Below are 14,891 nucleotides of genomic sequence, written 5' to 3'. Positions count from 1 at the left end.
TTCTGTCCATTCATCAGTTTTTCACCTGTTCCAGAAACAATTTAACCAATCTGATTGAAACCTGCAGATATATGGCTGGTGACCTGAGTAAGCAACCCTGCTGTTGGGGTTTAGTTGGGGTTTTTCCACGCCTTCTCTCTGTGTGTTTTGTGCATCACAAGTCCTTTAGCCTCTTCCTTTTAACAGTGTTTTCTTTGGTGTGGTTTAGGTATGCTGCCCTATGCAGGAAGCTCCTTTATAAAAACAGATCTTTCCAGGGAATGTAAACATGTGGCCAAACATACAGGGAGTGCAGAATTATTAGGCAAATGAGTATTTTGTCCACATCATCCTCTTCATGCATGTTGTCTTACTCCAAGCTGTATAGGCTCGAAAGCCTACTACCAATTAAGCATATTAGGTGATGTGCATCTCTGTAATGAGAAGGGGTGTGGTCTAATGACATCAACACCTTATATCAGGTGTGCATAATTATTAGGCAACGTCCTTTCCTTTGGCAAAATGGGTCAAAAGAAGGACTTGACAGGCTCAGAAAAGTCAAAAATAATGAGATATCTTGCAGAGGGATGCAGCAGTCTCAAAATTGCAAAGCTTCTGAAGGGTGATCATCGAACAATCAAGCGTTTCATTCAAAATAGTCAACAGGGTCGCAAGAAGCGTGTGGAAAAACCAAGGCGCCAAATAACTGCCCATGAACTGAGAAAAGTCAAGCGTGCAGCTGCCAAGATGCCACTTGCCACCAGTTTGGCCATATTTCAGAGCTGCAACATCACTGGAGTGCCCAAAAGCACAAGGTGTGCAATACTCAGAGACATGGCCAAGGTAAGAAAGGCTGAAAGACGACCACCACTGAACAAGACACACAAGCTGAAACGTCAAGACTGGGCCAAGAAATATCTCAAGACTGGTTTTTCTAAGGTTTTATGGACTGATGAAATGAGAGTGAGTCTTGATGGGCCAGATGGATGGGCCCGTGGCTGGACTGGTAAAGGGCAGAGAGCTCCAGTCCGACTCAGACGCCGAGCAAGGTGGAGGTGGAGTACTGGTTTGGGCTGGTATCATCAAAGATGAGCTTGTGGGGCCTTTTCGGGTTGAGGATGGAGTCAAGCTCAACTCCCAGTCCTACTGCCAGTTTCTGGAAGACACCTTCTTCAAGCAGTGGTACAGGAAGAAGTCTGCATCCTTCAAGAAAAACATGATTTTCATGCAGGACAATGCTCCATCACACGCGTCCAAGTGCTCCACAGCGTGGCTGGCAAGAAAGGGTATAAAAGAAGAAAAACTAATGACATGGCCACCTTGTTCACCTGATCTGAACTCCATTGAGAACCTGTGGTCCATCATCAAATGTGAGATTTACAAGGAGGGAAAACAGTACACCTCTCTGAACAGTGTCTGGGAGGCTGTGGTTGCTGCTGCACGCAATGTTGATGGTGAACAGATCAAAACACTGACAGAATCCATGGATGGCAGGCTTTTGAGTGTCCTTGCAAAGAAAGGTGGCTATATTGGTCGCTGATTTGTTTTTGTTTTGTTTTTGAATGTCAGAAATGTATATTTGTGTATGTGGAGATGTTATATTGGTTTCACTGGTAAAAATAAATAATTGGAATGGGTATATATTTGTTTTTTGTTAAGTTGCCTAATAATTATGCACAGTAATAGTCACCTGCACACACAGATATCCCCCTAAAATAGCTAAAACTAAAAACAAACTAAAAACTACTTCCACAAACATTCAGCTTTGATATTAATGAGTTTTTTGGGTTCATTGAGAACATGGTTGTTGTTCAATAATAAAATTATTCCTCAAAAATACAACTTGCCTAATAATTCTGCACTCCCTGTAAAAGAAGATGGAATTTGCTTATTAACGGTGCAATGCTCACACAGTCTGTGTGCATTAAAATGTTTAAGTGTGCAGTTGAGCTCACTGCTAAGAATATACAGTGATCAGTCACGTTAGCACCAGAGCTTTTTCTTCGGGACCTGGTAAGTTTGGAAACCAGATCAGCGTCTTTGTCTCTTTCAAAACCCTGCTGAGGAAGGTCCCAGGGTTAGACAGATACTTCCTCCTCAATAATGTTTGGCTGGTGGCACGTAACAATGCCAGAACTGCTGGCTTCTCGGCTGAGCATTGGATTTGAATATGAATAACATTTTTGTCTGCCTGTCAGTAGTTTTAATGTGGCTGATTTCAGTGTACTCTGGTTACTTAGTGTTTAATGAGTGGTCACAAAACTGAAGCAGTGGATCGTTACCTAACAGATGTTCTTTACAGTACCGATCAAACAGACTCTGCAGAGCACGAATAAGACCAGAGTGAATCGAATCCATGCTGCTCTACAGATGTGGTAATCAACCGCCAGAGATGGGCAGTAGGGTGTTACTGTAATCCGATTACTTTTTTCAAGTAATGAGTAAAGTAAGGGATTACTATTCCAAAAAAAAGTAATTAGATTACTGTTCCTTTCCCGTAAGCACGCTGCGTTACTAAACCGTGACTTTTGTTTGTGAGAGGGTCTCATGACAATGACGTACGAGTGTGCAATGTCCGTGGCTACAGTCCTGCTGAGTCTTTGATTTTATTTTTTTCTGTCTTTTACTTGCATCTATTTGAAAGAGTGAGCGTAAACACACATACTTATTTTATTTTATTTTATATGCTGGAACACTCCGGAAATAGGTTTAAATGTTAAACAAATTTCTTCCAGTCAAAGACAGCTGCATACAATTTATTTTTTGCTTGATGTGCATAAAGTTAAAAGATTAAAACTAATAAAACGAGACTTTTTCATTTGATTCAATTTTATATGACAGATTATGCAGAAAAAATTGAATTGGGCTGAAAGGTCTGTTGCTTTGTTCAGGTTGTGTATCATGTTTTCAAAAGTTTTTAAAAGTAACTAAGTAATAAAGTAACTAATTACTTTTGAAAATAAGTAATCAGTAAAATAACAGGATTACTTCCTTGGAGAAGTAATCAGTAATTAGTAACTAATTACTTTTTTCAAGTAACTTGACCAACACTGTCAACCGCTATCTGAAATCACTGATTTAGCGTTTTCATAACTTCACAAATAACAAACGAAACTGTAAAACTCACAACTTAAATTAATCAATTTCAAGTTAAGTGAACGAGAGAGCTCTCTGACCAGTGATATAATTTGTAATTCACCAGCAGGAACCACATCCTCATTTCAGGTTTGATAGCATTTCTAGTAGATAATGGAAGATGGATTGAGAATGAATTGAAGCTGCAGTTTATGGAAGGCCTCAGAGGGGACTGGCGGCGGCTCCTGGGCAGAGCCCCGTGTACTAATGAGAAGTGAATGAACTGAAAAATGGAGGGAGGGTGGGGCACAAAAAAGAGAACAGTTTGTAGAGCCGGAGAGTGGAGTGGGGCGGGGGGTCATATATAGGGGTGTGTATCGAGGTGTGGTTGTGAAATCCAATTTATTATGTTAAACTACAAGACTCATTGTTTTGGAGACTACATCCTTAAATCTGCAATGACTATGCCTCGTTCAGAGAGGAATATATCAAACCCACAGCAACACCAGCATAGTGAAGTCTGCTCACAGACTATATAAAAGACAGACAGAGGCCCCGTGCCATCACCTTTTGATTAAAGAGGCTGTCATGAAGCCCAACAGGAGTCCACTGGCATCTTGATGTTTAGAAAATGCACTTCAAAAAACTTTTATATTCAATTTTATATTTTTTGTGCTTTTAATTATTTTTTCTATCCACCCATCAAGCAGATGACAGAAGAACTTGTGAAGGAATATAATTACTGATTTTAACAGCGTAATGTGTTACATCATTGTGTTACTGAAAAATGTCATGTTGGGAAACTTAGTGTAAAAAGTTAACATGGAATATGTTACTGGTAGACGAGTAGTCTAATGTTTGTTTCTCTTGTGTAAATGCCCAATAAATTGATCACCGGGAACACCCCTACACTCTACTAATGTTAAGTAATTTCATTACATTTTCCATGTATTTTTATCACATGAGTAGAATCTAAAATGTTACATTTATTGGAATCTGATCAAATGAAACGTACTGGTTTACATTCAGTTTATACCGAGCACATTTTCTGAATAAATAAACCTTTGATTTTATGTATTGTGTCATGCTTATTGAGGGTGAAGAATCATTGTTGCAGTGCATACTGCCACAGATAATTAGAGAGGCAAACAAATATTCATACTCCCATCCTCGTACCCAACCACCAAGAATCACCAATTATCCGAACAAGCTTGGACTGCAGGAGGAAGCCGGAGTACCCAGAGGATCATCATCATCATCATCATTAAAAAATTTAAAAAAAATCAAGATATTTAATGTTACTCTGTAATCTCAAATACCAGCACATCACCAAACCACAGCGTTTTCTTCTGTTTGTGTGTCGTGATTCTCGTTGTCAGATCACTGGTCGCAGGAATCCGTCTGCTACGCCGGCCTCGTTCGTGTCTTCTTGTGCTCATTTCTGCAGCTGATTTGAGGGTGGCGCCATGTTTATTTATGCGTGAGAGCAGGCAATATGAGAAAAGTCCCACAGCAGGACTGCAGAAATGTGACAAACATGTCTAATGAAGACAATACAAGAAAAATATTCAGTGAAGAAAAAGCTTAATGAACACAAGAACCCTGAAAAACAAGGTGAAGGAGGCTGTTATCCTCACCCTCATCAGTATTACAGGAAACTCATATCTCTACATACAAACCAGTGTGGAGGTGATAAGGATCACAGATGCAAAAAGCTTGTTTCTTTACTTAAGTTAAGCACCAAAATGCATTTACTGCAGAGGGGGAGGAGTAAGCTGAACATCAGGTGACAGATCTGTCCAATAAAAAATGTCAATCAAACACTTGAAGCAAACATCATATTCTGGCACACACAGGCGCAGTCTGTCAAATCTAAACAGCTTTCTAAAGCGGGCTTTAAATACAGTTTTTCCTATTGAAAGATAAAGTGTCTCACTACTACAACAAATAAGATCCCGGACAAACAAAAAGAGACACAGGAGGAGTTATTTATCCAGCCAGCAGTCTCGTCCTTGACACACTCGGGATAAATGAAAAGAGAAACCCAAAGGTTTAGCACAAAGTGTTGGGTGATTAAATATGTTCTGCCTCAAAAGAAGCAAAACTTCAATAAATGCAGCAAGCGTGAAGGTCGACTTCACAAAGGTGCTGACGGCAAAAATGCTCCACGTTGCTTTTGTAACCGGGAGAAACAAGAGCCGTGGAAGGCTAAAGTTTGAACGAAACAGGATCCTGGCACGAGTTAGCATGCTAAAGTGCTTTTTCTACATGTTGCCTTTGATTTTGAGAACAAATGTTTAATCTGTTGGGTGTCACATTTACCAGCAGGGTGTTGCAGTAATTAGCAATGCTGTCCTTCGACTGACAAACCAAACAGCAAGCTCTCTTTTGACTCATCTTTAGATCTTTCGCACGCACAAGAAATGTGGCATCAAAGGAAAAGACGGGAATGTGTTACTCACTGAACGCAGCAATGGCCAGGATGATGGTGACCACGATGGACGCCCAGGACACCCACAGAGCCTTCTTGCGGTAACTCTGTGCTTCGTGAGGCTTCAGACGCATACTGCTCTCCAGGAGACCTGCAGACAGTGTCGCAGGGCACAGTGACCCACAGTATTCAAACAGGGTTTGGAGTTGCTTTTAAAGTGGAACTTTAATCCATTTCGAAATGTTGTGCCACATATACACTGTTACTCAGTGTAACAGTGTATATACTGTGTTACTGTTACATATTTCCCACGCGTGGGACTAATAAAGGTTATCTTATCTTACAATGACAGCTGCTCGTGTTAGTTTTAAAACAAATGAGGTGTGTGCAAGTAATCACACTGCTCTGAGCGCTCCGTTTCAAACTGATTTTTGTACTCTTGGATGTCACCGAGAGAGAGACTCCTGGGTATAAACTACCTGCGACTCAAAGAAACGCTGCAATTATTCAGAAATAATTTAGTTTAAAGGAAGAATAAACTTTAACGAGAAGGAGCGAAAACGGCTTGTTTGAGACTGACTGAATTAAGGTCCAGTATAAGATTAATCTGGACTATTTTGAATTTAACTCAATGCAAAGCTACACTTGTAGAGTCCAATCATAAAAACATAAAACTGAAAATAAGCATAACAGGACTGTCTATCACAGGGCTAACACTTACACCAATTTACCTAAAGAGAAGAGGATCCAGAGAGGACTCCCACAGACAGGTCCCAGGCAGATGGGGGATTGAACTCAGACCCTTCTTGCTGGGATTCAGCAGTGCTCATGATTGCGCCACCACTTAAATTATATACTGACAAAGCAACTTTTGTTTTTGTCATCATCTTATGAACTTATCTTGTGAACACTTTGACTGTGTGTGTCTGCTGTTTGGTATGAAACAGGTGATGTGCAGTGGAGCTTTTTTCAAGACTGAATCGAAATATGGTGGAAAATCGAATCTGAGCCTGGAGCCTAATAAAGGGAGTTTTTCCTTCCCACTTTCACCAAAGGCGTTCCCAGAGGAGATCACCTGCTTGTTGATTTTCTCTGTATTATTGCAGACAGTATTGTAAACAGCCATGTTAGAGGCTGGAAAAGTAAAGCACCGAGTTGATAGATGCTACAAAGCCTTGCTGATAAACTGATGATGATGATATGAAACTGACTGATAAACTCATGATGATGTGTATCATGTGATCACTGATCAGTGTTCGCAGGCTAATACAATCTATCCATCTAAACAACCAAGTTTGAATTTTGTTTTGTTTTTAAAACAAATATTAGATACATAACCTCAGACATAAAGGGTACAGATAAATACTTACTTGGTGTCCTGCTGGCTGAAAGTGAAAAGGCACTGACCAAAAGATGGCTAACACAGGATCCACCAACCTTAAACAGCTGGATTAATGTAACACTAGAGATTTATAAGATGGAAAAGATTACTTTTTTTAGTGAATTTAGAGTATGAGAAATGTATAAACCCCTGGGGAAAATGGCTCTACTATGCGGGATCTATAAGGCCAGATATCGCTGCTATCCACCATTAGAGTGGCTTAATTTGCAAAGTAACATGTACTAATGCTATTTATGCCCTCATCTGCTACTGATGGTGTTGTTACTCGAATGTCCTCTCTCTGGATGCATACAGTTACAAACTATGTCTATCTGTAAATATGTTTTGTTTTTGTTTCACACTCTTGTGAAGGAAAAAGTTGTTCTTCACTTGAAGTGATGGCACACACCCAGACTTCTATGCTCTCCTGTACAGTGGGGCAAAAAAGTATTTAGTCAGCCACCGATTGTGCAAGTTCCCCCACTTAAAATGATGACAGAGGTCAGTAATTTGCACCAGAGGTACACTTCAACTGTGAGAGACAGAATGTGAAAAAAAAAAAAATCCATGAATCCACATGGTAGGATTTGTAAAGAATTTATTCGTAAATCAGGGTGGAAAATAAGTATTTGGTCAATAACAGAAATACAACTCAATACTTTGTAACATAACCTTTGTTGGCAATAACAGAGGTCAAACGTTTACTATAGGTCTTTACCAGGTTTGCACACACAGTAGCTGGTATTTTGGCCCATTCCTCCATGCAGATCTTCTCGAGAGCAGTGATGTTTTGGGGCTGTCGCCGAGCAACACGGACTTTCAACTCCCGCCACAGATTTTCTATGGGGTTGAGGTCTGGAGACTGGCTAGGCCACTCCAGGACTTTCAAATGCTTCTTACGGAGCCACTCCTTTGTTGCCCGGGCGGTGTGTTTTGGATCATTGTCATGTTGGAAGACCCAGCCTCGTTTCATCTTCAAAGTTCTCACTGATGGAAGGAGGTTTTGGCTCAAAATCTCACGATACATGGCCCCATTCATTCTGTCCTTAACACGGATCAGTCGTCCTGTCCCCTTGGCAGAAAAACAGCCCCATAGCATGATGTTTCCACCCCCATGCTTCACAGTAGGTATGGTGTTCTTGGGATGCAACTCAGTATTCTTCTTCCTCCAAACACGACGAGTTGAGTTTATACCAAAAAGTTCTACTTTGGTTTCATCTGACCACATGACATCCTCCCAATCCTCTGCTGTATCATCCATGTGCTCTCTGGCAAACTTCAGACGGGCCTGGACATGCACTGGCTTCAGCAGCGGAACACGTCTGGCACTGCGGGATTTGATTCCCTGCCGTTGTAGTGTGTTACTGATGGTGACCTTTGTTACTTTGGTCCCAGCTCTCTGCAGGTCATTCACCAGGTCCCCCCGTGTGGTTCTGGGATCTTTGCTCACCGTTCTCATGATCATTTTGACCCCACGGGATGAGATCTTGCGTGGAGCCCCAGATCGAGGGAGATTATCAGTGGTCTTGTATGTCTTCCATTTTCTGATGATTGCTCCCACAGTTGATTTTTTCACACCAAGCTGCTTGCCTATTGTAGATTCACTCTTCCCAGTCTGGTGCAGGTCTACAATACTTTTCCTGGTGTCCTTCGAAAGCTCTTTGGTCTTGGCCATGGCGGAGTTTGGAGTCTGACTGTTTGAGGCTGTGGACAGGTGTCTTTTATACAGATGATGAGTTCAAACAGGTGCCATTCATACAGGTAACGAGTGGGGGACAGAAAAGCTTCTTACAGAAGACGTTACAGGTCTGTGAGAGCCAGAGATTTTCCTTGTTTGAGGTGACCAAATACTTATTTTCCACCCTGATTTACGAATAAATTCTTTACAAATCCTACCATGTGGATTCATGGATTTTTTTTTTCACATTCTGTCTCTCACAGTTGAAGTGTACCTCTGGTGCAAATTACTGACCTCTGTCATCATTTTAAGTGGGGGAACTTGCACAATCGGTGGCTGACTAAATACTTTTTTCCCCCACTGTATATGAGTCTTAAAATTAAGATACGTGTCAAGTGATGTACATTTTATTTTATGTATAACATAAAAAAAACCCTAATATTAAAGGATTCTCCAATAGTTATCATTCCTGGACTGTGTTGTGATCACTGAGGAGGACAGAAGCCTCAACACTGAAAGCCATTCACACAAACCAGCACCTACTCTTTTACTCCCACCAACCACTTGAACACCAACTTGGAGTGAACAGGACAAGACTCAGTTGTACACCTGCACTTAAAAGAGAAAGAATGATCTTTCGAAGATGACAATGTTCGAATTTTATGTTTGAGAGAGGAGTAAAGGAGGCCATCTACATCCGCTGTGACTGAGCAGCGTAGAACAGAGGTGGTGGCTTATGCAGTCTTGAGATTTCTTCCCAGGCATTTCAATCCCCCCCTCACACCTTGCCTCAGTAGCTCACATGATGATGGGGTGATGGTGTCTCACTTAGTTGGCCCCAGTGAGAGTACGGACCCACACCTTTTTAATAACACGTTGACTCACATGACACGTCACATGACCTATAGTAGGTTAAAGAGCTTTGAGATCACTTCCAAAGGGGACAGCTATATCTAGGGGGTGTTACCCGAGGCTCTCCGCTGGTTGTTTTAGAAGTGATGAAGCCTCTATTAATGAGATGCAAAACGTCTTCACAAACCTGGTGAAAGTGAATGTCAGAAAATGCACAGGAAAAGCTACAGTGTGCTGGTTTAAGCTGTGAAACACCTGCTACTGTTTAAATGCTGCCTGTGGTCATCAGCCTTCCCAAAGACAAGCCTCCACTGATTCATTTACAGAATCTGCAGGCACCACTATTTCACGTAAGATGTCTGCACACTCTGTTTGCACATTCTGCACTGCATTACTACCCAGATCTGTGAATAATTTAGCATGCATATTGGTCACCACACAGTCCAGTTATGAAGCAGCCTTTTCCCTCAGAAATCATACATGATTCACGGACAGTGTGGAACATCTGGGGGCAAAATTTAGGGAAATGTTTTGAGCAGGCTACAGTTGAATGAATTAAAGTGTATTTCCAGTGCGTGTACAGTAAAACAAGCACCGGTCTACACGGCATTACGCACGGTGTGTGTCTTGGCCACGGGGCATCCAGAGAAACTTTAAACAAAATTCAAGCCGCCTACCTCTGTCGTCTATGCTGTCATTTATCTTCATCTCTTGGTCCATTTTAAAGCCCTCTGCGTGATTTTCTGTGTTGGGCTGCTGCTGTATAGAGTCCGCCTGCTCGCACCGTCCGTTTACCGCCGTGGGGTCCACAACTACAGCCGGGTCCGGGACAGTGGTGGAGTCTGGCGGTGTGGGCTCTGTCATCTTCTCGGTGGGGGGTCGCGGTTCCATTGAGGCACTCCACAAATGTCTCACCTGGGTGAGAAGCGCAGGCTTGCAAACAGACAGAGACCCAGAGACAGACAAGGAGGGAGACTTCTCACAGGGTGCCGAGCCAGTTGCGCCAAGTTACATACAATCAGGCGAAATCGTACCGGAAATTAGAAGTTGTACATTTCAAAACAAAAGCCTTTTTTGAACCGTATTGGAGAAAAAAAAATTTTTTTTGGTTTAAAAATAGACAGTAACGTTGAATATTTCATATACTCTTTTATTTGATATCAATTAACTATCATCATGCTATTGTCCTCGTCAAAGCCTGCTTACTCCCTCTCCTTCCCCTCATATCTGCTATTATTCACTCTTCACTCACCACTGGAACTGTTCCTGCTTCCTTCAAAGTTGCTGCTATTACCCCAATTCTGAAAAAAACTGGTCTAGATCCCAACAACTTTAATAATTTTCGTCCTATCTCCAATCTACCATTTCTCTCAAAAATCCTTGAAAGAATAGTTGCTTCACAAGTCCATCTTCACCTAACTGATAATAACCTTTACGAACAGTTCCAGTCTGGCTTTCGTCCTCTACATAGCACTGAAACTGCTCTTATAAAAATAACAAACGACCTTCTTATAGCAGCTGATTCTGGTCTCCTCTCCATCCTTATCCTTCTTGATCTGAGTGCAGCTTTTGACACCATCTCTCATCCCATTCTCCTTAGCAGATTAGCTTCTATTGGTCTCTCTCACACTCCACTAGCCTGGTTTAAATCATACCTATCTGACCGCACTCAGTTCATTCAATTAAAATCCTTCACTTCTCAGCTTTCTCCTTTATCCACTGGGGTGCCCCAGGGATCTGTCCTCGGGCCCCTTCTTTTCATCATCTACCTTCTTCCACTCGGACATATTTTTCGTAAATATAATATTCAGTTCCACTGCTACGCCGATGACACCCAGCTCTATCTCTCTACCAAACCTGACTCTACTCTTCCTCCACCCTCCCTCATCCTCTGTCTAGCTGAACTTAATTCTTGGTTCTCCTCCAACTTTCTTAAACTCAACAGCAATAAATCGGAACTTCTTCTGGTTGGCACTAAACGACTGCTATCCAGAATTAACAATTTCTCTCTCACCATCAATAACTCGCTGGTCCCTATCTCTCCCTCTGTGAAAAGCTTGGGTGTCATTCTCGATAGCACATTATCCTTTAACTCACATATCAATAATATTACACGTGCAGCATATTTCCAACTCCGTAACATTAATCGCCTCCGCCCCTTCCTCACACCTCACGCCACTGCCATTCTCATCCATAATCTTGTTATCTCTAGAATTGACTACTGCAACTCATTATTATTTGGCCTTACACAAAAATCTATCAACAAGCTCCAACGTGTCCAGAACTCTGCTGCCCGTATTATTACTAGGACTTCTTCTACCCACCACATCTCCCCAATCCTGAAGCAACTTCACTGGCTCCCGGTCAAATTTCGCATCCATTTTAAAATAATTCTGTATACATTCAAGGCTATTCATTCTCTCTCTCCACCGTACCTCTCTGACTTATTACAGATGAAGCTCCCATCCCGCTGCCTCAGATCTTCATCTTCTCTTTCTCTCTCTGTTCCCTCTGCTCATCTGATCACAATGGGAGGGAGGGCCTTTAGCTGCTCTGCCCCTCGACTTTGGAATTCCCTACCCCCGGACCTCAGAAATATTAGTTCATTCTCTCTTTTTAAGTCCACCCTCAAAACTCATCTGTTTAAAATTGCCTATTCTTAAATTTCTGTATGTTTTAACTTTTATCTTCTATTTTTATCATTGTGTATATTTCCAGTTTTTATCTGTTGTACAGTGTCCTTGGGTGCTTTGAAAGGCGCTATTTAAATAAAATGTATTATTATTATTATTATTATTATTGTTTTAGACTACAGTCTGCTCCACAAATGATTTGCTACTTTTTGAAGCATCCTTTTTTTTATTTCCTGGCTGTGCTTTTCACTATTTCGACAGCATCTCTGAGGGTAATATTGTACTTCTTTTTACTTCACTTTTTTTAATATGATAAGTAGCAGTTGCTAGCTACTGTAGCACTTCAGATTAAAGCATTAAAGCCACTGAACCTACGCTATAACACATTGTTATAAACTGACCTATACTGGGGGGATGAAATGGTTAACGTTAACCCGCCCTCGCCTAGAAGCACTTAAATACTGTTTTTCCTTTTTCCTATACATTGGCTACAATAGGCTGTGTAATAATAATATGTAGCTTTAACCCCTTAGTTTGCTGACATGATTTAACAAGCCATGTTTAGGTAGGTAGTTTTAACCGAGCAACAGTAGGTATTTGCTAATTAATTCAGCCTTATAAGTTAGTTCCCAAACAAGAGATGAGATTTATTTCGAAAGTGTTTGCCGGAAGTGGTTTGTGTCAGAGCTGACACACTTGACAGAAAGATGTTGCGCACAGTCTGGACGAGACGTAGGAGACGGAATATTCACATCAGGCTCCGATTCGCGACTTTGTGACAGATAGCCGCACCTGGACTCTAATTACTAGTCTAGTGGAGGTCACGAGACCAGTGCTCGTGCTGCAGCTCAAAAGTGCACTTACCGCCGCGCTCTGCACTGCGCGTTCGCGAGGAAAACATCTGTCCCATGTGGATTCAACGAGCTGACGGATGTGAGCGCGTGCAGATAGTGGTGCCCCTGTCACACACCTGTCACGTACACTACATAGAAAAGAAAATAATAACACAAGCTTGCTTTTCCATATTGTTTTTTTATTTGTAACCGAGAACTGGGAAAAGAATGTGCGTATTTATATATTCATATTCAAAATGATAACGGGAATGCCTCTAATGCGTTCATGCTCAGGAAAAAGCAGAAATATGTAATACAATATGTTTATAGAGCAGTTCCCACCGTGTGAGCTCTTTCGGCCACTCACACGTAAGAAATATTTAGGTATGGGTCAGAAGTAGTCAGTTTAGCCTGTTTGTGTAAGATTGGATTTCACATTTAACTTAAGTAGAAATATAATCATCAAATACATATTCTCGTCAGGGTAATCTGACCACTAAGTACTTGTTTGCCATTGTGAATGTGTGACAATCATGGTGACATTTTTCTTTAGCAACCACCGGCTCTTAAATAAATAGTTATTTTACTTTCATTGAAATTATTTTTCTTTTTGATTAGTTTTGATCTTATCAAGATGTTTGTTTGGTCATACTTTCTTTTATTTTATTGAACTTATTTAACATATAGGCTATTGCGAGTTTAGCACATGTACAACATAAAAGACTTATTATAGTAAAGTTGTTGGACTTTTATTTTGAAAGAAAAAAAGAATCGCTGCAGCATGTTTGGATGAACATTACAGTTTTATCTATTTGTTTTTATTTTTGTTAACTTTTTACTAAAACAAGACTGTGCATTCTGTGAGCTAAATGCTATTCCTAACAATATTTGTAAATCTATTAATATTTCCATTTTTATTATATATTTCTCTCAGTCTAATCTGCTTAACTAACATCAACGATATAACCTATTTAAGTTGACAGAAGAGTCAACACGCCTGAGCTTTCAGTTCGATCTCTTGGTCTCTGCTTCCCTTTAGTGGAGGATGTAGAGTAATACAGCTTGTGTTCTACTGAGTGTGATATATATTTATCTATATCTATATATACATATACATATATAGATATATAGATATATAAAATTTTGGGTCTGCCTGGACTTGTATGAAAACCATAGCAGGGTTTCAAAATCCCCAGAGCAGCAGTCAGATCATTTTAGATGGTTTTAATTCAGACAGAGATTTTGCAAATGCTTTAAATATGTTTTATGCTCGTTTTAGTTCTTCTGATTTTAGCAAGGATATTTTGGAACTGAAACAGAAACTGAGAGATACTCAGCACTTTATCATTGAACTCAGTGATGTCCTGATAATATTAGTGGCCGCCTAATTAAATCTTGTCCTGACGAACTCAGTCCTATATTTCAGGTTATTTTTAATAAATCCTTGCAAACACAACATGTGCCCTCTCTTTGGAAAGAAGCAGTCGTGGTTCCTATCCCTAAATCTAGTCGTCCAAAAATTCTAAATGACTTCAGGCCTGTTGCCCTCACTTCAGTTGTAATGAAAGTCTTTGAAAAAATCATCAGAAATGTGATTATGAAAGAGACTGAACATCAGCTGGATCCAATGCAGTTTGCATATAGCATATATAGAGGAGTGGAAGACGCACTTTTGACTTTACTAAATCTGATTCTTAAAAATGTAGAGAGTAAAGGGACTTTTGCAAGTCTTCTTTTCATTGATTTGTCTTCAGCTTTTAATACAATACAGCCCCATATTTTAATTAAAAGACTTTTAGAACAGTTTGACATCAGGAAAAACCTGGTGGGCTGGATTTTTGATTTTTTAACTGACAGGTCAAGAGTGAGAATAAATGGGATTCTGTCTGACCCAGTGTTCTCCTCTACAGGTTCTCCTTAAGGGTGCGTCTTGTCGCCCTTATTATTCATTCTCTATACAAATATGTGTCAGAGCAGACATGAAAACAGGGTCATTATTAAATATGCAGATGACTCTGTTACTGTCAGC

At 40.6% G+C, this 14,891-nt stretch overlaps 1 protein-coding gene across 1 annotated transcript in view; it reads right to left on the bottom strand.

Annotated features, from left to right (window-relative positions):
- Positions 1-12,199, bottom strand: part of LOC309701074 (transmembrane protein 163a) — a 33,335-nt gene extending 21,136 nt beyond the window's left edge. Inside the window, exons 1-2 of the mRNA XM_082525065.1 lie at positions 10,074-12,199; positions 5,517-5,636 (exon numbers count right to left, since the gene is read on the bottom strand). Of these exons, the coding sequence (XP_082381191.1) occupies positions 5,517-5,636; positions 10,074-10,287 (334 nt within the window). The 5' untranslated portion in view covers positions 10,288-12,199. The remainder of the gene's footprint in view (positions 1-5,516; positions 5,637-10,073) is intronic.
- Positions 12,200-14,891: the final 2,692 nt, after the last annotated feature.

The sequence above is a fragment of the Aulonocara stuartgranti genome (genome assembly GCF_965226115.1).
Source record: "Aulonocara stuartgranti genome assembly, chromosome: 23".
Taxonomy (NCBI): Eukaryota; Metazoa; Chordata; class Actinopteri; order Cichliformes; family Cichlidae; genus Aulonocara; species Aulonocara stuartgranti.
Note: the sequence above shows the minus strand (reverse complement) of the source record. Positions and strands in the feature narration are given on the sequence as shown.